General features: G+C 44.7%; 1 protein-coding gene across 6 annotated transcripts in view; it reads left to right on the plus strand.

Annotated features, from left to right (window-relative positions):
* Positions 1-21,927, plus strand: part of SSX2IP (SSX family member 2 interacting protein) — a 415,768-nt gene that overhangs the window by 221,503 nt on the left and 172,338 nt on the right. For all 6 annotated transcript variants that reach the window (XM_069232285.1, XM_069232281.1, XM_069232284.1 and 3 more), the window contains exon 10: positions 10,596-10,735. In XM_069232285.1, coding sequence (XP_069088386.1) covers positions 10,596-10,735 — 140 coding nt within the window. The remainder of the gene's footprint in view (positions 1-10,595; positions 10,736-21,927) is intronic.

The following is a 21,927-nucleotide window of genomic DNA, read 5'->3' on the forward strand; positions in this document are numbered from 1 at the left end:
ATCATCTGAGATATTTCTGACACATTGTCACTAAAATAAAGTACCTTTATTTTTAGTAACTCTGAGTATTGTGTTTCTTGTGATATAGTGCTATATGATATAAGTTGTATAGAAGGAGCTTTGCATGTCTCCTAGTTCAGCCTAAGCTGCTCTGCTATAGCTATCCCTATCAGCCTAAGCTGCTAGAACACTACTAATCTACTAAGGGACAACTGGACCTGGCACAAGGTGTAAGTACCATCTAGTACCCACTATAAGCCAGGCCAGCCTCCTACATTGGTGGCAGTGGTGGGATAAGTACTTGTAACTGCTTTACCACTGCCATTGGTGCTTTTCATAAGAAAACCATATTCCTAATAATTAGAAATATACACAGGTAAATTTAACAGTCTTACTTTCACTCTAAAAACGTTTTCTAAAAAGTTTGAAAATGTTTTCTCTCTGTTCTTGAAAGCTCTAAACCTTTTCTCTCACCCCTAACCTTTTTCTTTGCCACATGGCTGTGGGGGAGGCCACTCCCAAACTTGTGAAGACAACTTTTGACAATCTAAACTTTAAACGTTTGAGGGGTCTCTGTATAGAAAGAAGTTTAGGGATTGGTAAGAACCCTACCAAAGATCTCCTTCACCTTGAAAGTGACCAGAATCAGACTGGTCAAACCCAGGATCAGGAGGTAGAGGAGGGGGGATTACCCAGATAGATTCAGGGGTAGGTCCTGAGAACTCTGGGGAGGGTACTTCCAAAAACCTTTCACGTAACAGGCCACCTAGTGAAGCTGGTAGTGGGAGCGGTCACACAACCGTAGGACACCTTTCACTCCTAAAGGCCAGGTCACTAAGGTTCAGGTAGTCAGAGAAAGGTCCACTTCTGCACATTCTCACGTTACCTCTCAGAGACTTCCCAAATCTCCTACCCTGAGGATTACACCCTAGACAGGGAACTCAGAAAGCGGAGGTTGGAAGAGGCCAGACTGCGGCTAAAGCAGCAACAGTTGCCCTTAGACAGGGAATCCCTAGATGTAGAGAGAGAAAGACCGAAGTTGGGGTTAGTTCCCCATGGTGGCAGCAACAGCAACAATCTTGATAGTCATCCTGTTAGAGAAACAGATTCAAGAAACCTGCATAAGATTGTCCACCCCCCCCCCTTACAAGGAGGAGGATGACATTAACAAGTGGTTTGCTGCACTTGAGAGGGCCTGTATGGTACAGTTGGTCCCTCAAAGGCAGTGGGCTGCTATATTGTGGCTATCTTTCACTGGCAAAGGTAGGGATAGACTCCTTACTGTCAGGGAGATTGATGCCAACAATTACTAAGTTTTGAAGGATGCACTCTTAGATGGATTTGTCTTAACCACTGAACAATACAGGATTAAGTTCCGAGACACCAGAAAAGAGTCCTCAAGACTGGACAGATTTTGTAGACTGTTCAGTGAAGGCCTTGGAGGGTCGGTTACATGGCAGTAAAGTGACAGCCTATGAAAGCCTCACAAAAAAGGGAGCACACTGCCTCACACTCCAGCATAAAATAGCCCCAATGCACCATGGTAAATGCAGTCATTTGATTAAAAGAGACATTTTTCAAAAAGTATTTTTGAAGTATTATTCAAATTCATTCTAATGACTGCATTTATCATGATGCTTTGGGGCTATTCAAGCTGAAATGTAAGACAGGGTGCTCCCTTTTTGGATTGTGTATTTAACGGCTCCCGGGAGCCTTTGAGTTGACTAGCTCTGGTGAAGCACCTGTGTGCCTACTGAGTGGTACAAAAACCTGAGAACCTGAGAATACGTTTAGGCGGCAACATCTGCCACACTTTGCTCTCCGCTGATGAAGGCCGAAAGCCAGAAACACGTGTCCGGAGATACGACATTCGCTGCACCAACTTATGGTGAAAAACTTTCTACAACGTTACAGCACTTGCTGCACCCATTTATGGTCAAAGACTTTTGGAAATATTATTCAAATTCATTCTAATGACTACATTTATCATGATGCTTTGGGGCTATTTGAGCTGAAATGTAAGACAGGGTGCTCCCTTTTTGGACTATGAAAGCCTGTATAATCTACTCCTGAGAGAGCATATTTTGAAACGTTGTGTGTCTGATTTGTTGCACCAGTACTTGGTAGACTCAGATCTGACCTCTCCCCAAAAACTGGGAAAGAAGGCAGACAAATGGGCCAGAACAAGAGTGAACAGAAAAGTTCATACAGGGGGTGACCAGGATGGCAAGAAGGATGGTAAGTCTTCTGACAAGGGTGGGGACAAAGATAAACATTCTGATTCTTCAACAGGCCCACTAACATCCTCTGGGGTGGTGGGTCCAAATCCTCTTCTCACAGTCAGAAAAAGCCATGGTGTTATTTATGTAAAGTAAAGGGCCATTGGGAAAGTGATGCCACTTGTCCAAAGAAAAACACCAAGGCTCCTACTACCACAACCCCAACTGCAACCTCTAGTGTCCCTAGTAATAGCATATTAGCTATTTGTAGTAGACTTCTCACCACCACTAAGGGTGTAGCTGGGCTCACCATTGGTAGTGTAGTTGGGGTTGATCTTGTTAGGGAGACCACAGAGGCTGTTTTAGTCTCTGATGGTGGTATTGACTTTGCCACCTTGGTTGCTTGTCCCCTTAATATGGGTAAGTACAAGCAACTTCCTCTAATAAATGGTGTTGAGGTTGAGGCCTACAGGGACACAGGAGCCAGTGTAACTATGGTGATAGAGAAACTGGTTCACCCTGATCAACCCCTACTTGGTCAGAAGTACTAAGTGACTTATGCTCACAATAACACACTTAGCCACCCCATGGCTGTTGTGAATCTCAACTGGGTAGGGGTTACTGGTCCAAAGGAAGTTGTGGTAGCCACTGAATTACCTGTAGATTGCTTACTAGGCAATGATTTGGAGACATCAGCTTGGGCTGAAGTGGAGTTGGAGCTCATGCAGCAATGCTGGGAATTCCCGGGTATATGTTTGCTTTGACAAGGGCTCAGGCCAAAAAGCAAAAAGGACAGGGAAACTTGGATCCTGGAACAATGGACCAAGTGCCCCCAAAAGGTAGGGGTAGTAAGGGCAAATCCTTGCCCACTATCCCTTCCTTTCCAGAAGATTCTCCTTTTGAGGAAGAAGAATCCTCTCCCTGTGCAGAACCTACACCAGAGGTGCTAGCAGCAGACACTGCTGAGCTTTTGGGTGCAGGGGGGCCTGCTAGGGAAGAGCCGAGTGTGGCACAGCAGACCTGTCCCACACTAGAGGGTTTGAGACAGCAAGCTGTCGAACAGCAGAATGGGGATGTCAGTGATAGCCATAAGGTGTATTGGGAAGACAACCTCCTGTATACTGAGTCAAGGGACCCTAAACCTGGAGCTTGCAGGAGATTAGTCATCCCTTTGCAATATAGTGAGTTTCTTCAAACCTTGGCACATGACATTCCTTTGGCTGGGCATTTGGGCCAGAGTAAAACTTGGGACAGGCTTGTTCCATTGTTTCACTTGCCTCATGTCATAGGACACTAAGGAGTTTAGTCGCTCTTTTGTGACCTGCCAAGCCAGTGGCAAGACTGGTGGCACACCAAAGGCCCCCTTAATTCCACTTCCTGTGGTTGGGGTGCCCTTTGAAAGGATAGGGGTTGACATAGTTGGCCCCCTTGACCCTCCAACAGCTTCAGGCAATAGGTTTATCCTTGTGGTAGTGGACCATGCCACTAGGTATCCTAAAGAAATCCTCTTAAAGGCCACTACAGGGAATCTTTTCCAGAGTGGGCTTCCCTAAGGAAGTGGTGTCAAACAAAGGTAGTAACTTCATGTCTGCCTACCTCAAAGCTATGTGGAAGGAGTGTGGTGTAACATACAAGTTCACTACTTCTTACCATCCACAAACAAATGATCTGGTTGAGAGGTTTAATAAAACTCTCAAAGGTATATTAATGGGACTCTCTGGAAAAACTCAGAAGGTGATGGGATGTCCTGTTGCCATGCGTCCCTTTTGCTTACAGGGTGGTACCCCAAGAAGGAGTGGGCTTTAACCCCTTTGAACTCCTCTTTGGGCACCCTGTGAGAGGTCCCCTTGCACTTGTGAAGGAGGGTTGGGAACAACCTTTAAAAGCTCCTAAACAGGACATTGTGGACTATGTACTTGGCTGAATACATGAAAAGGCCAGTAAAAACCTTCAGGCCAGCCAAGAGCTGCAAAAGCAATGGCATGACCAGAAGGCTGTCCTGACCCAGTACCACCCAGGACAGAAGGTGTGGTTATTGGAGCCTGTGGCCCCAAGAGCACTCCAGGACCAGTGGAGTGGACCCCATCTCATTGTTGAGAAAAAGGGTGAGGTTACCTATTTGGTAGACCTGGGCACTGCCAGGAGTCCCCTTAGGGTGCTCCATGTCAACCTCCTAAAACCCTACTATGACAGGGCTGATTTAACCCTGCTCATGGCAACTGATGAGGGTCAGGAAGAAGAGTGATCCTCTCCCTGATCTCTTCTCGACTGCTGAAGCTGATGGCTTAGTGGAGGGAGTGGTGCTAGCAGATTGTCTTACTGCTGAGCAGGAGGACAACTGCATTATTCTCCTAGGACAATTTTCTGACCTCTTCTCACTGATGCAACTACCTGGTGGGAGCACACAATCGATACTGGAGACAGTTTACCTGTCGAGTAAGATTTATAGGCAGCCTGACCATTGTCGGGGATTACATAAAACAAGAAGTGCAGATGATGCTGGACTTAGAAGTGATTGAGCCTTCAGAAACCCCATGGGCTAGCCCAGTGGCGCTTGTCCCAAAACCTCACAGTAAGGATGGTAAAAGAGAAATGAGGTTTTGTGTTGATTAGAGAGGTCTCAATCAAGTAACCAAGACAGATGCTCACCCTATACCCAGGGCAGGGTATTGGCAGATTAAATTATCAGAAGATGCTAAACCTAAAACTCAATTTTCCACCATTGAAGGGCACTATCAGTTCACTCGGATGCCCTTCGGTTTGAAGAATGCACCTGCCACTTTTCAAAGGTTGGTGAACATAGACCTGCAAGGTTTGCAAGCGTTTAGTGCCTCATATCTAGATGATATAGCTGTCTTCAGCTCCACCTGGGATGAGCACCTGGTCCACCTGTGTAAAGTTTTGGAGGCCCTGCAAAAGGCAGGCCTCACTATCAAGGCTTCAAAGTGCCAGATAGGGCAGGGGAAAGTGCTTTATCTGGGCCACCTGGTAAGTGGGGAACAGACGGCACCATTGCAGTGGAAGATCCAGACCGTTATGGAATGGGCTCCCCCTACAACTCAAACCCAGGTGAGAGCCTTTCTAGGCCTCGCAAGGGAACTATAGGATGTTCATCAAGAACTATGGCTCCATTGCAGCTCCTCTTAATGACCTCACCAGTAAGAAGATGCCTGAAAAGGTATTGTGGACAGCTAGCTGTCAAAAAGCTTTTGAGCTCAAACGGGCCATGTGCTTTGCACCTGTCCTAAAAAGCCCTTCCTACTCCAAAAAGTTCATAGTCCAGACTAATGCTTCTGAATTGGGGGTTGGGGCAGTGCTATCACAGCTTAACACTGAGGGCCAGGATCAACATGTTGCTTTTATCAGCAGGAGGTTGACCCCTAGAGAAAAGTGTTGGTCTGCCAGAGAGAGGGAGGCCTTTGCTGTGGTCTGGGCACTGAAAAAGTTGAGACCATACCTGTTTGGTACTCACTTTATTGTTCATACAGACCACACACCAATATTATGGCTTAAACAAATGAAAGTTAAAAACCCTTAATTGTTGAGGTGGTCCATATCCCTACAGGGAATGGACTATACAGTGGAACATAGACCTGGGAGTACCCACTCCAATGCAGATGGACTCTACAGATATTTCCACTTAGACAATGAAGACTCGTCTGGGCAAGGTTAGCCTTATTGTCCCTTGTTTGGGGGGTGTGTGTTGGAAAGTACCATCTTGCCTAGCATGTTAACCCCATTTTTACTTGTGTGTCAGTTTGTTTTTGCCTGTGTCACTGGGATCCTGCTAGCCAGGACCCCAGTGCTCAGTTTGTGGCCTATATGTGTTCCCTATGTGGTGCCTAACTGTGTCACTGAGGCTCTGCCAACCAGAAACTCCGTGCTTATGCTCTCTCTGTTTTTAAAATTGTCACTGCAGGCTAGTGACCATTTTCACCAATTCTGATTAGCACACGAACACCCTTAGATTTCCCTAGTATATGGTACCTAGGTCCCCAGGGTATAGGGGTTCCAGGAGATCCTTATGAGCTGCAGCATTTCTTTTGCCATCCATAGGGAGCTCCGACCAATATTACACAGGACTGTCACTGCAGCCTGAGTGAAATAACGTCCACGTTATTTCACAGCCATTTTACACTGCACTTAAGTAACTTATAAGTCACCTATATGTCTAACCCTCACTTGGTGAAGGTTAGGTGCAAAGTTAATTGGTGTGACGGCACCCTGGCACTAGCCAAGGTGCCCCCACATTGTTCAGGGCAATTTCCCCATTTTGTGAGTGCGGGGACACCATTACACGTGTGCACTACATATAGGTTAATACTTATATGTAGCTTCACAATAGTAACTCCGAATATGGCCATGTAACATGTCTAGGATCAAGGAATTGTCCCCCATCCCAAATCTGGTATTGAGGTGCCAATCCCATGCATCCCCCGGGCTCCAGCATGGACCCTGGGTACTGCCAAACTAGCTCTCTGGCGTTTTCACTGCAGCTACCGCTGCTGCCAACCCACAGACCGGTTTCTGCCCTCCTTGGGTCTGGGCAGCCCAGTCCCAGGGAGGCAGAACAAAGAATTTCCTAAGGAAATATGTGTTAAGGGCTGGGGAGGAGTAGCCTCCCCCAGCCACTGGAAATGCTTTGAAGGGCACAGATAGTGCTCTCCTTGTATAAGCCAGTCTACACCGGTTCAGGGATCCCACAGCCCCTGCTCTGGTGCGAAACTGGACAAAGGAAAGGGGAGTGACCACTCCCCTGTCCATCACCACCCCAGGGGTGGTGCCCAGAGCTCCTCCAGTGTGTCCCAGACCTCTGCCATCTTGAATGCAGAGGTGTGAGGGCACAATGGAGGCCTCTGAGTGGCCAGTGCCAGCAGGTGACGTCAGAGACCCCTCCTGATAGGTGCGTACCCGGTTAGGTGGCCAATCCTCCTCTGAGGGCTATTTAGGGTTTCTCCTGTGGGTTTCTCTTCAGATAACGAATGCAAGAACTCACCAGCGTTCCTCTGCATCTCCCTCTTTGACTTCTGCCAAGGATCGACTGCTGACTGCTCCAGGACGCCTGCAAAACCGCAACAAAGTAACAAGACGACTACCAGCAACATTGTAGCGCCTAATCCTGTCGGCTTTCTCAACTGTTTCCTGGTGGTGCATACTCTGAGGGCTGTCTGCCTTCACCCTGCACTGGAAGCCAAGAAGAAATCTCCAGTGTGCCGATGGAATCTTCCCCCTGCTAACGCAGGCACCAAACTTCTGCATCACCGGTCCTCTGGGTCCCCTCATCTCAACGAGCGTGGTCCCTGGAACACAGGAGCTGGATCCAAGTGACCCTGACAGTCCGGTGGTCCTTCTGTCCAAATTTGGTGGAGGTCAGTCCTTGCCTCCCCATGCCAGACAGTAATCCTATGTACTGCGTGAACTGCAGCTGCTAGGGCTTCCGTCCACTTTTGCAAGGAATCCTTCGTGCACAGCTTAGCCCAGGTCCCCAGCACTCCGTCCTGCATTGCTCAACTCGCTGAGTTGACCACTGCCTTCGTGGGACCCTCCTTTGTAGTTTTGTGTCGACTGCTGTGCTCTGATTTCTTGAACGCCTGTTCAAGTGCTTCTGTGGGTGCTGCCTGCTTCTGCGTGGGCTCTCTGTGCTGTTGAGCACCCCCTCTGTCTCCTCCACCTGGGGGCGACCTCCTGGGCCCGGGCAGCATCCATTTTCTTCAACCGCGACCGTAGCAGCTAGCAAGGCTTGTTTGCTGTCTTTCTGCGTGGAAACAACTCTGCATCCTCCAGCACGCCGTGGGACATCTTCTCCTTTGCACAGACGTTCCTGGCATCTTCCGTTGTTGCAGAATCTTCAGCTTCTTCTGCACGGAGGCAGCCCTTTTGCACCTTAATCCGGGGTGTAGTGGACTCCTGGAGTATATGGTTTGTGTTGCCCCAGGCCTATTGCATCCTATTGTGTTCTACAGTGTTTGCACTACCTTTCTAACTGTTTACTTACCTGATTTTAGTTTTTGTGTATATTTTGTGTATTTTAATTACCTCGTAAGGGAGTATATCCTCTGAGAGATTTCTGACAGTCACTAAAATAAAGTACCTTTATTTTTAGTAACTCGGAGTATTGTTTCTTGTGATATAGTGCTATAGGATATGTGGTATAGTAAGAGCTTTGCATGTCTCCTAGTTCAGCCTAAACTGCTCTGCTATAGCTACCTCTATCAGCCTAAGCTGCTAGAACACTACTAATCGACTAATAAGGGATAACTGGACCTGGCACAAGGTGTAATTACCATTTGGTACCCACTATAAGCCAGGCCAGCCTCCTACAACAGAAAGTACTTTTTCACTGGAAAGGGCAGTATAAACCCAAAACATCAAGAAACTCAGTAGGAACTCTGCACTTAAGGCTGACGTCCTATGATGCTTGACTGGTGTATTTTTCTGGTGTGCACCCTGCACACAACATATAGCTCCACCAATTGTTCGAACCTTCATCCTGCCACTGATTAGGGCGGAATTAAATGTCAACTGTATAAAGTGAGAATATTACAATCAATAGTTTGTAAATATGCACAAACTTACTAGGTTTTAGGGGTGTTGACCTACTTGGGGCACCCATAGCACACCCCTTGAGGAAAATGTGTTAAACCATAATGTGTGTATCAAGAACCTGGAACCTCGTCGGGTATCTGAGGCCCGGGATGCTTGACCATAAAATAAATTTGAATGTGGGAAACAATCTTGATTCAACTTTGACAATTTCCTCCATAATTTTAATCCAATGTGTATTTTTTTCTTTGATCTTCCTAACAACAAGTTCAAACAATATGTTCACTAATATGCCAATACAGGCCGCCTTCTAACAGCATATGGCAGGTTTACCATTCTCTGTGAATCAACGTAAAACATCTATACCGAATGCATTTCGGGCCACTGGCCTTCGTCGGGGGTAACTGTGATAAAAGAAACATTCATATCAAAATGGACTTTCACTGGCACTTAATTCAATTATACTACAGCCACATGCAAAACGACCAACGATTATGTAATGGTGTAAAAAGACGTTGTTCCAAGGACATCTTAATGTGAAATAATTTAAACATATATGCAAGTGGTGAGAGAAAAACACAACTTATCGCGTAATAATAAATTAACTAAAAAAACTGAAATTGAGTGAGTAAATAAAGTGCACCCAAAGTTACTAAAAGGTGCTGTGTGGTTAAGCCCTCGTCCATATCACTCTTTTTTTTTTTTTTTTAGAGCTACTAATGCTAACGGCCATGTGCAAAAGCCCCTTAATTGACCGTCTGAGGTCGGTGGGGATACCTGACGAGGTTCTTGATGCATACACATTTACACGTGCATGAACGGAGCGCTATTCCGGGGTCGCACACCTAATTGTTGCCTTTGAGCATCTAAATATTAATTGAAGCTTCGAGTGAAAAATGGTGTGCGTCCTGCCATTTTTTGAACAATGTTAAAATATAATGACAAGATCAAATGAATCTAAAAAGTATAATCAAATTATCTGAAATCAAATCATAAATGGAGGCATTTGCCCACCGATGCCCATGTCCTCTGCCTACCTCTTCATCGACTTTAGCACTACTACTTGCCCTGAGAAGCAAACGTTCCTCTAACCCTAACTCTATGCCTTACCCAAACCATTTTGTAACCCCATACTTACCCTTTCGCTTATAACAACCCTGAACTTTATCCTATCCATAACGCTACCTTTTATCTTATTCAACTCTACCTCTGACCCTAAGCACAAAACTAACCATAGCTCAATGCCAAGGCCCAAACCTGTCTTTTGCCATATTCCTAACCCTAAGTAGTGCCTCTAATGTGTTAATTGATGTATTGGAATAAAGATAGTGGGGAAGCACCCTATGTTGAACTGAGTTGTGTGTTAACCTTTGAGAATTGGATCTACAGTATGTTGTTTTCAAAGGACTGGGAGAAACATGATGTTTAGGATTATTTTTTGTATGTTAAACGGGAAGATATTGGTGCAAAAAATAGACTTTCTGAACAAGTGGACATATGATAACAAAATTGGTGTGAAGTTTCATAGGTGAAGAAAGATATTTAGTTACCTTTGTTGCCCTCCTGCATAGTCCTTGGCATCCGCACAAGTACAGATGCTCTCTAGTTGTTTGCGATGTCTATAGTAATCATTGGATGATACAACTGTTTCTTTGTTAGGTAGAGACTTACGATTTGGTAAGAGTATTTATTTTCTCCATATCCTTACTGTTCCTTGTAATTAGGAAACATCATTTGTAGTAGAACGGAACGAATGCTTTTCAACTAAGATTTGTTTTCAGCAAAGTGGCAGTCAACAGATGTGTAACATACTTCTTGTAAACGTTTTATCAGTAGTGTCTCTCGTCCAGGATGGAGCTTTAAATGAACGCGATGTGGTTAGAAGAGAAGTTCATGAAGAGGAAGTTGAAAAACTGAAATCAGAAATTCATCAGTGTACAGAAATTATAAAAACTCAGCAGCAACTTTTACAGGTATGTTTGGGCATGTACGTTCCTTATAACTCCTTCTAATTGCTTCTTTTATTGCATTTCTTCTGGGTATGTTTTTGTTCTGCATGGTAGGTTCTTCATTGATGGACATTCACATTAGAATATTTACCCGCTGTATTTGTAATTCCCAAACATTTAAAAACCGATATTCAAGCTTCAATTCAGGTTCAAAAATCAGCATAATCAATATTTAGTGTTTTCCAAAGCCCATCGCAGGTGGATTTTATTTTTCTTGTAATTCAACTCTTTTCTGTAGGCTACAGTACAGCATCTGACCTAATAACTGCTGCTTACACTGTTAACAGTTACAGACAATCATTTGAAAAGTCAAGTGGTCTGGCGTTAGCAGCTAACATTTTGACATTGGCAGTTCTTTGTTTGTTCTGTCATGGTTTCTGCAGAACCTTATTGTTGAGAAGGGTGTTGGGCCTTCTACAGCGTGAAAAACATTGAGTAAATGTTGGACTTCGCCCTCTCTGCAGAGTTATCCCATAACTTTTTGTACTGGCCCCTCCTGTTTTTTTTTTTTAAATTGTTTTTTTGTTGGCATTTGGACTCTGTACATCTTGCCACTGCTACCAGTGCTGAAGTGCTTGTAGTCTCTGCCTAAACATGTTAAGTGTCTCACACACGATTGGCACGTTTATAAGTCCTTAGCATATGGTACTGCGTGTGTTGAAGTGAAATCAGCTCGGCCCAATCTGTATAAAAACAATCACCAGCCTGCTCCTTAGATGAGTAAAGTAGTTTATTTCGTGCACACGGAGACTGAACAGACTAAGATCAAGCTCGAACAGTCTGAATAAGGAAGTAATACATGATCTTTTATACTATTAAACCACAAACAGTCGTACATTTAATTGGTTCTTGACATTGACATATCATTTCTGCAATATTGCTAAAGTTGTTTATAATTCTTCACCATGCACCATATATGGATAATAAATCAAGGACCGGAACTTGCATAATATGTCCTATGTGTCTAATATCGCGTGATACATCTGTAAACAGAAATAGGAACAATAAGTGCACAGGATGGTACTTTCGAGAAAGAAAATTGTTTCAGCTAGCATGCAATTATATTTCATGATGGCTGTAGAAGTAGCAAGCCTTGCAATATAATGCGTTCCAAGCTACATCAAAACATATCAAAAGCACAGTTCATGATAGGTTATAAGTTGTTCAACAGAAAGAGGCCTAGTTGTCGTTGGGTATCACAGGGCCCCATAGGCCCAAAATGGGTCCCAGGAAAATGCTATTCCACATTCTGCCCTCTGATACTCAATGACAACCTACATTTTGTGATGGATGGGTGCCATTTCCAGAGGGTTGCCACCCCTGGCACTACCCTCACTGCCTAATTGGCAGTGATGCGCAGTATTTCTGCGACAGATATTCTTAATCAGTATTGTCAGGAAGGAAGGACAAACCCTTATCAGCACACACAATGGTATTATCGCTACTATCCCTACCACCAGCATTTCTATGAGCCATGATCCCCAACCACGGAGCTATGCAGCAATAACCTCCCAGTATTCCTCCTACATCTGTTAAATCTGACACTTTCTTTGCCCCCTTTTCTACCTTCATCTTCCCCCATTGCCTTTCTTACACTACCACTGTTGTCCGGTGTATATAAACACAACATTCTTGATGGATCACGTGACATACACCACCATCTTTTGCGAAAATTATGTCTAACGCAAGTCTGTTTTGCATCACAGCTGCTCTCATATCTGTTAGTTCTTTGGTAATATTTCCCAGGGTGCAGCCCTGGGACTCGCCAATTTTTCCACTAATCCTGCTAATATGTGTTTTTGATATTCTGAATGCGCGACCCCCTAATGCTGGCATCAATACTCCTTCTATAGCTATAGCCTGATCTATCCAAGAGGGTGCCCTTTTTCTGTGCATCCTCAGGGCGGCCTTTACTATTTGGGATGGATCTGCCACATGTAAAATGTGAGGTAATACAAACTCTGGCTAGCAGCCGCCTCGCCACCCTGCAGGCAGTTTAAAGTATGCCGACGTTCCACACACAAAAAATATGCCTCATGGTGCTGAGGCCTACTGACAAACCTTTGGGGCCATCTGGTATTTTGTCCAAATTGGAGTATTTGGAGCATACGCTGACCCCCACATCTGTTAATGTTGTAAGACAAGCCTGCGCTCAGACATGTCACCAACGTTAGAACTGTGCATATTTCACTAAACACATTTTTCACTGGGGCACTGCCAGTCCGGTATCAAATGCACCTTGGTGCTTTTTTTCTTCTCATGTTTTCGAAGAGATGGTATTTTCACCTCTGAGGAAGTCTCGCCTTGTTCATATCCCTAGTCTCTCAAGTCTTTAAATGCAGCAAGGAGTTCCTCCTCTCCCGGTCGAGGGACCAATTTATCACACACTTCCATTTCTCTGTTTTTTCTTTTTCACTTACTCTTTTCCCATGTCCCTTTGTTACCTTTTTTCCACGTCTTTTTGCTACCTTCCTTTCTTTTCTAATCCTAATTTTTACGTTCTTCTTTGTCTGCTTTTCCAATGTATTGCTCACCATATTGCATGAAACGTATTGGCTACGCGGGATGTGCGTGTAATTTGCAATCCCCTGGGTAGTAGTGGGTAGGTGGGTGCATATATAGCAATCAGACATTTGTAAGTTCTTTATACAACATAACTGTTTGTACAAATGCGTTATCGGCGTAAGTTTCTCATTCACATCCCATTGTTTTTGTTCCCTGCTCCCTACATTTTCCATTATGCTTGTGTCCTTTTCCTTTGACGTGTTCACAAACCTCTGCTCACTTTCGTTTATATATTGTTCCTAATCTAGAAATGGAACATACATTTCTTTTGCATATATTATCAATATTATTGCACTATTGTTCCTGGAACTGGGGTACATATGACAGTCAATACAACAGGCCACTTCCTTCCTTTCTTCTTTCTTTCAGGCCTGATGTTCATTGTTGATGAAATAATCAGTCCTTCCTTTTTTTCTGTTCTTTATTCTTCTGTTCCCTCGGTGGTAACTCACAGAATGGTGTCAGAGGTTACTAGCACTTGACGCCAATCAAGGTACTTGGTGGATGTATGATGACAGGACCCGCTTGCACCCTTTATCCTCCGAGGTGTGCAGCACGAGCAGTCCTATGAAGAGTCACCGCAGGACCCGCTTGCGCCTCCTTGGTTCGGTATGGGGTGCAGCACGAGTTGTCCTGTCAGTGTTGTCTTGTGTGGCTGGTCGATCGAAGATTGTTCCTCTGCAGTGGTGGTGAACCTTTCATCGGCACCGCAGGTGGTTGTTGGAGATCCGCTGGTCTGGTGGCCGCCTTGCTGTGAGCAGAGAGTCCAGGTTGTCAGCCACTCACACCTGACCGCTGTGGCTGTTAGTAGGTCTTGGTGGGGTCCCTTCCACCTTGGTTGTAGGCAGTGGTGTCTGATATGGTCCTTGACCCATACCCAATCTCCTGGCTGCCGTCCGTGATCTGGTGGTGTTTCTTCGGCGGTTGAGATAATGTAGTGTCTGTTATTTTTCTGCAATATTGTAGCAACAGATTATCTGTTACTACCAGTGGTGCGACTGACATGTGGCCTGGTATGTGCATGGGGCGCCCAAATAACACCTCACGGTGACTCAATTTGGTAACCCTGTCAGGGGTGCTTCTCATGGCAAGCAACGACAGCAGCAGTGCATAAATCCAAGATAGTTCAGTCGCGGCACATATCTTTTCCTATTTTGTTCTTTAGTACCATATTCTTCCTCTCAACAGCTCCCGTGGCAGGTACACACAATGCAACTTCTGTGTTATTCCTAACCCTTTACAAAGGCCCTGAATGACATGTGAAATTAATCCTGGTCCATTGTCAGAACTTAGGAGTCAGTACCCCCAAAGCGCGGTATCCGCTCTTTCCAAAGGCATTTAGCAACAGTCTGCATCAACTCTTGGTAGGGTATGCTCCACTTTCTGAACATGCAAACTATTACCAGGACGTATCCGAACTTGTATGTGGGGTGCATTTCAAAAAAGTCCATTTGAAGACTCTCAAAGGGTCTGTGTGGTGGTTGGAAGTGGCCTGGAGCAGTCGGTGTACCCTTTCCAGTGTTATACTGTGCACAGATAGTACATTTCTTACATAAATGTTCTGCACATTGCTGGAATTTGGTATTGAACCAACACTGGGAAAACAGTCGTATCATCCCATCCATTCCCACATGTGAGGGGCCATGGAAAATGCGTGCCATAGAGGGGAGTAATGCGGTTGGCAAACCTATCTTGCCATGTGGGGCAACCCAAATTCTCTTTATCTTCTCTGCAACTGCTCCTCTTCCATTCTTCTAATTCTGGCTCCCCGGCCTGTTGAACACTTCTTAGATCAAATATGTGCTTTCTTCCTTAACCAGTGGGGCAGGTGTGACATTTCGTAGTCACATCCACTCAGTGCTATTCTTCATGCTTCTCTGTCAATGAGTGCATTCCCCATGGAAATGTTATCCTTAGCGGAGGTATGAGCTGTACATTCTACAATTGGAATCCTTTCGGGCAGGAGTAGAGCTTGCAACAAATCAGCAATCAATTATACGTGTTGTATTTGTTGGCCAGCCGAGGTGAGGAATCCCTTCATTGCCCACAGCTGGCCAAAGTCATGATTGACCCCAAAGGCATATTGGCTGTCTGTGTAAATGTTTGCTGACCTTTCTTCTACCAACTTGCATGCTCTTGTAAGTACTATTAATTCTGCTGCTTGGGCACTTTTTATTGCGGGTAACCTTCCTCCTTCTAGCAATCGCTTGGCTGTCCCTACAGCGTAGGCAGCCTGTAGCATCCCAGTGTGGTCCCTAATGCATGACCCATCGACAAACAAATCACCCCTGGCATCTGGAAATGGAGTGTCTCTAATGTCTGGTCTCACCTTTGTGTGCCTTTTTACCGCTATAATGCAGTCGTGGAAGGAGTTGTATTTGGAGGGGTTATCATGGTCATGCTCCGAAGGCATGGAGGGATTCAATGTGGTGCATCTTTTAATCATTGTGTGTGGCTCCAACAATGTTGGCTCGTATCGTGAGAGGTGAGCATTTGTTAGGTGCTGAGTCTTAGTGGTAGTCAATAGTGTGTCAACTGCATGCGGGACCTGCAACACTAGTTTGTGCCAGACCAATATTCTCTGATTGTTCTACTGCTAGAGCGGCTGCTGCTACTGCCCTCGGGCATGGTGGAAGACCCACCGCTACTGGGTCTAGGTTGGCCGAATAATAAGCCACTGGGCGGTAGAAGGTGCTGTGCTTCTGTGCTAGTACTCCTAATGAGCAGCCTCCCTTTTCATGACAAAATAGGTGGAACTCTTTGGTGAAATCTTGGAAGCCAAGCGCTGGTGCTGCGCATAGTTCTCCAACTTTTGGTGTATTCTCCCTCGATTTTGTTATTTGATATGCTGTGCCCTCTGGCCCCTGGTGTTGAAACTTCTTGTAAAAAGTTTGTCAGGAGGTCAATGTTGTGTGTGGTGTGCATTGATGCATATGTCCCATATAACCTGCTGCATCTCCTCTATTCCTGTGTTAGGATCCCCTGAGGCATCCTCTAACTCATGCCTCCACTTTGGTTTTAACAGGGATGGCACACTGCCCCCCCCCCTTTTTTTTTTTTCACTTTCGTGTAGTAATTGTTCGCTAATCTTACTTAGTTTTTGTGCAGCATGTGCTGCTTCCTCCTTTATTTCCTGCAGCCTCATAGTCTGTCACCTCCTCGAGCTCAGTCTTTCATAGTTCCTCTGTTATTAGGCGTTGTGCCAAGTCATGGGCTGCTGCCTTCTGACTTGAAGGCAGCTGAGGAGGTTGTATTCGTGCTGCTGAGTGCTCAGTTTGCTCTTCTTCCTTTTTTTTATTTTTTTTAATTTTTTTTCTGATGTCATATCTATAGCATTCTCTATGTTGAAATCCCTATAGGAGTCATAGTGATAACCCTAAGCATGAACTTATTGGTCCTGGTATAATAGCAGCATCAATCCATCAGTTTCTACTGTCAATGTACCCCTTTTATGTCCGTCTGTTTTACCAGGAACTAACCCACTTTCTCTGTGATACCTGCACATTCAAGTCATCCATACTATAACACATCAGCAATCTGTCAACAATATATCACACCACACTGTATGAAACACATTCAATAATCCCACTTAAGCACCATTCAAAATAATGCACAATCCACCGGTGGCCCGCACATAAACACAAACCAATATAAAACAAACAATCACAGAACTGCAATATAACAGATAAGACAAACAAAGAAACCAAGAAAGAGCCAGGCCCGTCCGCCCGCTCCACTGGAGTGCAGAACTTCTACTCAACACCTGGGTGCCCTCCTGCCCCTTAGACTGGGGTGGAGAACCACCACCCCATCTGGCCAGAGTATCCCTCTTCAGCTGCTACGGCTGGAGATGCCATTGCCTTGCGCTTCAACCCCTCCTGGTTGGAGGCACTGGCTTCATAGCGCCCCCCACTGTGACCCTAGACTACTCCTCGAGCTGTTTCACGTGCAGCCCCACCGGCTAGTGTCCACCACAAAGGACGTCTGTACCAAGCACTGAATTGTAAAGGGAAAATAAACTACGCACTTAAAACAAAAGGGGGAAGGAAGTGTTGCAATGAGATAGAAATAATAAGATTAATACAAAATCCCAGAATCCCGCGTGTGGCGAAAAAGCCACCAGCGGATTATCTGGTTTAGCCACTGCAGAGGGGCCAGGAATGTGAGGGGGAAGAACTTCAGCATGCCAACGCAAACAAAGGAGAAACGTGACAAAGAAGAGCAGGCTAAGGGAGACAGAAAAAAGCCAAATAAGCCCCAATTCCATTAATAAATTGATATGGTGTTCCACCACTTCCCCCTCTTTTTCCGAAACACAAAAACCCACACAGCCGTGGCAAAGAAAACGCCAAACTAAAACAGAGGATAGGCGACCAGGAAGTGACAGATACTCACGACAGCCCCGGCTTCCTGTCTAGGAGGGGCCCCCTCCAGCACCTAGAGGTGCCGGTGCCCTCCTACACAAACAGGAGGCGGGCCGGGGAGACCGGCAGTCCAAACACCGCATTCTTCACCAAGATGTTGAAGTGAAATCAGCTCTGCCCAATCTGTATGAAAACCAATTACTAGCCTGCTCCTTAGATAAGTAACGTAGTTTATTATGTGCACACAAAGACTGAACAGCCTAAGAGATCATGCTGGAACAGTCTGAATAAGGAAGTAATACATGATCTTTTATACTAGCAAACCACAAACAGTCGTACATTTCAATGGTTCTTGACATTGACGTATAATCATTTCTGCAATAGTGCTAAAGTTGTTTATCTTTAATTCTTCATTACGCACCATTAATGGATAATAAATCACAGACTGGAACTTGCATAATATGTCCGATGTGTCTAATATCGCATGATACATCTATAAACAGAAATAGGAACAATAAGTTCACAGGATGGTACTTTCGAGAAGGAGGATTGCTCACGCTAGCATGCAGTTATATTTTATGATGGCTGTAGAAATAGCAAGACTTGCAATATAATGCATTCCAAGCTGCATCAAAACATATCAAAAGCACAGTTCATGATAGGTGATAAGTTGTTCAACAGAAACAGGCCTGGTTGTCATTGGGTATCACAGGGCCCCATAGACCCACAATGGGTCCCAGGAAAATGGATTCCACAAATGTACGCAGGACCTGTAAATTAAATGCTTGTAGTGGGCCTGCAGCACATATTGTGCCACCCACTGCTATAGCCATTTAAAACATCTCAGTCCTGCCACTGCAGCCTGTAGTGTAGTTAACTAATAAACATGTTGCTGGGTCTAGCCCTTCATTTTTAATACTTATGTTCATATATTACCCCTAATGTAGGATCCAAAGGCTCATAGAGCAGTGAGCATTGTACTTAAATTTTTTTTTTAAAAAAATGCATAAATAAAATAATCATAAAGTGACTTGATTTGGGATGGTAGTGTACATCAAATCACTGTATGGCACCTCACAAACTTAAGTCCTATTCCCACCACTGTTCAACAATGTTAGAAATTGGGTTAATGGAGTTTGAGCCAAAGTCAAGCAGCACCTGCAGTCCTAGCCAAGGTAAGGCACAGGCAAATGCCAAATTAACCAGTGTTCAGCCCCCTGGCAGCTTGGCAAGGAGCTGTCAGGCTTAACTAGGAGGAAATGTGTAAAGAATTTGTGCAACACTTCAAAGGGTAAAACTGTGAAAACACTGCAGAAATAGGTCCCACACAGAGTTAAAAAAATATAGCTTAATTTAATAAATAAAACAAGACCAAAATGACTAACCAGTCAGTAGATCCTGAGATATGCAATTTTTTATATTTGGGTGAAATAGTGCATAAAAGCGCTATTGTGGTTATCTGGTTGTGCCAGACCAGTAAAAGGTTCAGTCTGACCACAGTGGAGTGCTGGCCGGCTTAAGGGACTCACCTAGGTCTGCTGAACACACAGTATCATAAATCCTAGTGCACTGTCTGCACTGCATTGCATTGCTTTGCGAGACCTCTCATTGTCCGTCATCTGTCCAAGGAAGCTGTAAAGCGAAACTTTGGTGGGGATTGGCATGGCTTGGTGTCACTGCGGCAAAGCTTTGCAGGGCTGGCATCACTTTGCATCTGTTCCGAGGAGCTGTGCGGCGAAGCTTGGCAGGGCTTGGCTTCGCTCTGCATCAGTTCCGATGAGGCTGGTAGCTGTGCGGTGAGGCCTTGCAGGACTTTGTGTCGGTTCTGATAAGGACCACAGCTGGGCTTGACAAACACGTTTTGGCCTATTTCCAAGGGTCTAGGACTGGGGTGCCACCTCTTGGGAGGGCAGGCCTCATAAATGGCAGAGGCCAGGTTCAAGGTTGTTGGAAGCCTGTTATATCTCTCGGGCCTCTGAACAGGAGGCCAGCCAACAAGCCCTTGGATTCACTCTGGGTTCAAGTGATGTAGGTCTCGTCCTTCTCACACTGGCAAGAGGGCAGCAGGTAAGCACAGCAGGACAGCAGTTCCTCCAAAGCAGCAGTCCAGCAGAGTGACAGTCCTTGTAGCAGCTCAGTAGTCCCTCTTCCTGGTAGAGTTTCCACGTGTCCAGAAGTGTACTGAAGTGGTTGTGTCTGAGGTCCTTCTTTTATACACAGTTGTGCCTTTAAAGTGGGGAGAAACTTCCAGAGGCATGTCCTTAGAGTACACAGATGCCTTGCTTTTCCTGACCTGTCTCCAAATCAACTATGGGCGGTGTATGAAGCCCCTTTGTGTGGAGAAAGGACACAGCCTATTCAGGTGTGAGGCTGGGCCTTGCTCCTCCCTCCCCTCCTGCCAGTGATTGCCTAACCAGTAACACCTAAGCTCAAATTGTGTGTGGCTGCCCCAAAGCCAAACTGCCCACTTCTCACCCAGCTATGAGACCAGAAATAGTCTACAGACACCAAATCAATAAGGCAAAAAAATGCCAGCCTTTTAAAAGTGGTATTTTCAGAATTGCCATTTAAAACCCTACTTCACCATAAGTGAGGGTTTTACATTGATTCCAGAGACATCCAACTTGCAAGAAGGTTCTCTTTCCATTTGGAAATCCTTCTTATAAAATGTAATAAGGCAGCTATTATCCTTTAGGAGACATAGACCTTGCAGTAGTGAAAAACAAATGTAAGTGTTCTTCAGTACTAGGGCATGTAATACTTAAATGTACATATCCTAACTTTTAAATTCACTGCCCTCTGGGCTGTCCAGTGGATACTCTAGGGATGACATCTCCCATCCTAGATGTCATCTTTGAAAATCCAGAACTAGTTACCTTTTCAAACCATTATGCCAGTCACATGGTAAGACCCCCGTTTGATAGCTTTCCAACATAAAACACCACAAATCAACACACCCAAGAACACCTTACATACATCCACCGATCAACCATGGAACAAACTCAATTTTGAATACTTAGAAACACAACTAACAGCAGACACAGATCTAGTCACAATAAATTCTGTTAAAAAACATGGAGTGGTTACAAGAAGCTTTTGATATCCTAATACCACTCAGAACAACCAAACAGGACAAAATAAAACAAACGCTACTGAGAAATACAGAACTAAAAACGTTAAAACAACAAATCAGAAAGCTGCAACAAACCTGGCTCAAAACAAACAGCATTCAAGACAAACTTCAGCTATGCAAACCTAACAGAATATAAAAATCAATAATCAAAAAGTTTAAAAAGGTACTATTCAGACTGAAATGTGGAAATAAATAATTTTATAAAGCTAAATGCACAGAAGGAACTCGTCCCACTACTTAATTCTCAAACTGGCAAATCAATACACAACCAAAGCAGACACATTGGACTCCTATTTAGAAACAAAGGAAAACCACCAGCACCAACCCAGCCTCTGGATTCCTTCAAACAAATATCACAATGTTAATTGATGGATCTGGTCAAAGCAAGCAGGCCTTCCGGCTGCCCTTCTGATCCTTATCCTCCCCACATTTTTAAGAACATTCTTTTATCTGCCTCTGCTGCCACAACAGTAAGAAGAATCATCAATAATTCTTTAACTAAGGGAATCTTTCCAGAAGACCTAAAAAAAAAAAAAAAAAAAAAAGGCATACATTAAAGAAAACAAACCTAGACCTGCCTGACCCAAACAACTACAAATGGACTTTTTCTGGGCAACCTGATAGAAATAGCAGCATTCACCTAGATGTCACAATTCATTGATGGTTCCTCCAAACTTTCAGACTAGCAAACTGGTTTCCGCCCAGAAAGAGGTACAGAATCTACCCTCATCCCCATCTGGGATGTCTTTAAATACACAGTAGACCACAATGGAGTTGCTGCACTACTTCTCTTGGACCTCTGAGTTGTCTTTGTATTGGGATGTCATGGTCAACTGAGTCAAAGATTCTAGTAAGCCGGCATGAAGGGGATTGCTCTCAATTGGATCACATCCTACCTTCAAAACAGAACAAATGTCATCCATACTCCCCCTCGTATCAAATCTGTACTAAACCAAAGCAGGGGTCCCTCAAAGCTCAATCATCTCACTCATGCTTATCAACATCTACATGATGTAATTACAAACAATGAAAAAAATGTCAGCTCACGTGCTGCATCTTTGCAGATGACACACAAATACTCCTTAAATTGGAAT

This window comes from Pleurodeles waltl, chromosome 4_2 (assembly GCF_031143425.1).
Source record: "Pleurodeles waltl isolate 20211129_DDA chromosome 4_2, aPleWal1.hap1.20221129, whole genome shotgun sequence".
NCBI classification, from domain to species: domain Eukaryota; kingdom Metazoa; phylum Chordata; class Amphibia; order Caudata; family Salamandridae; genus Pleurodeles; species Pleurodeles waltl.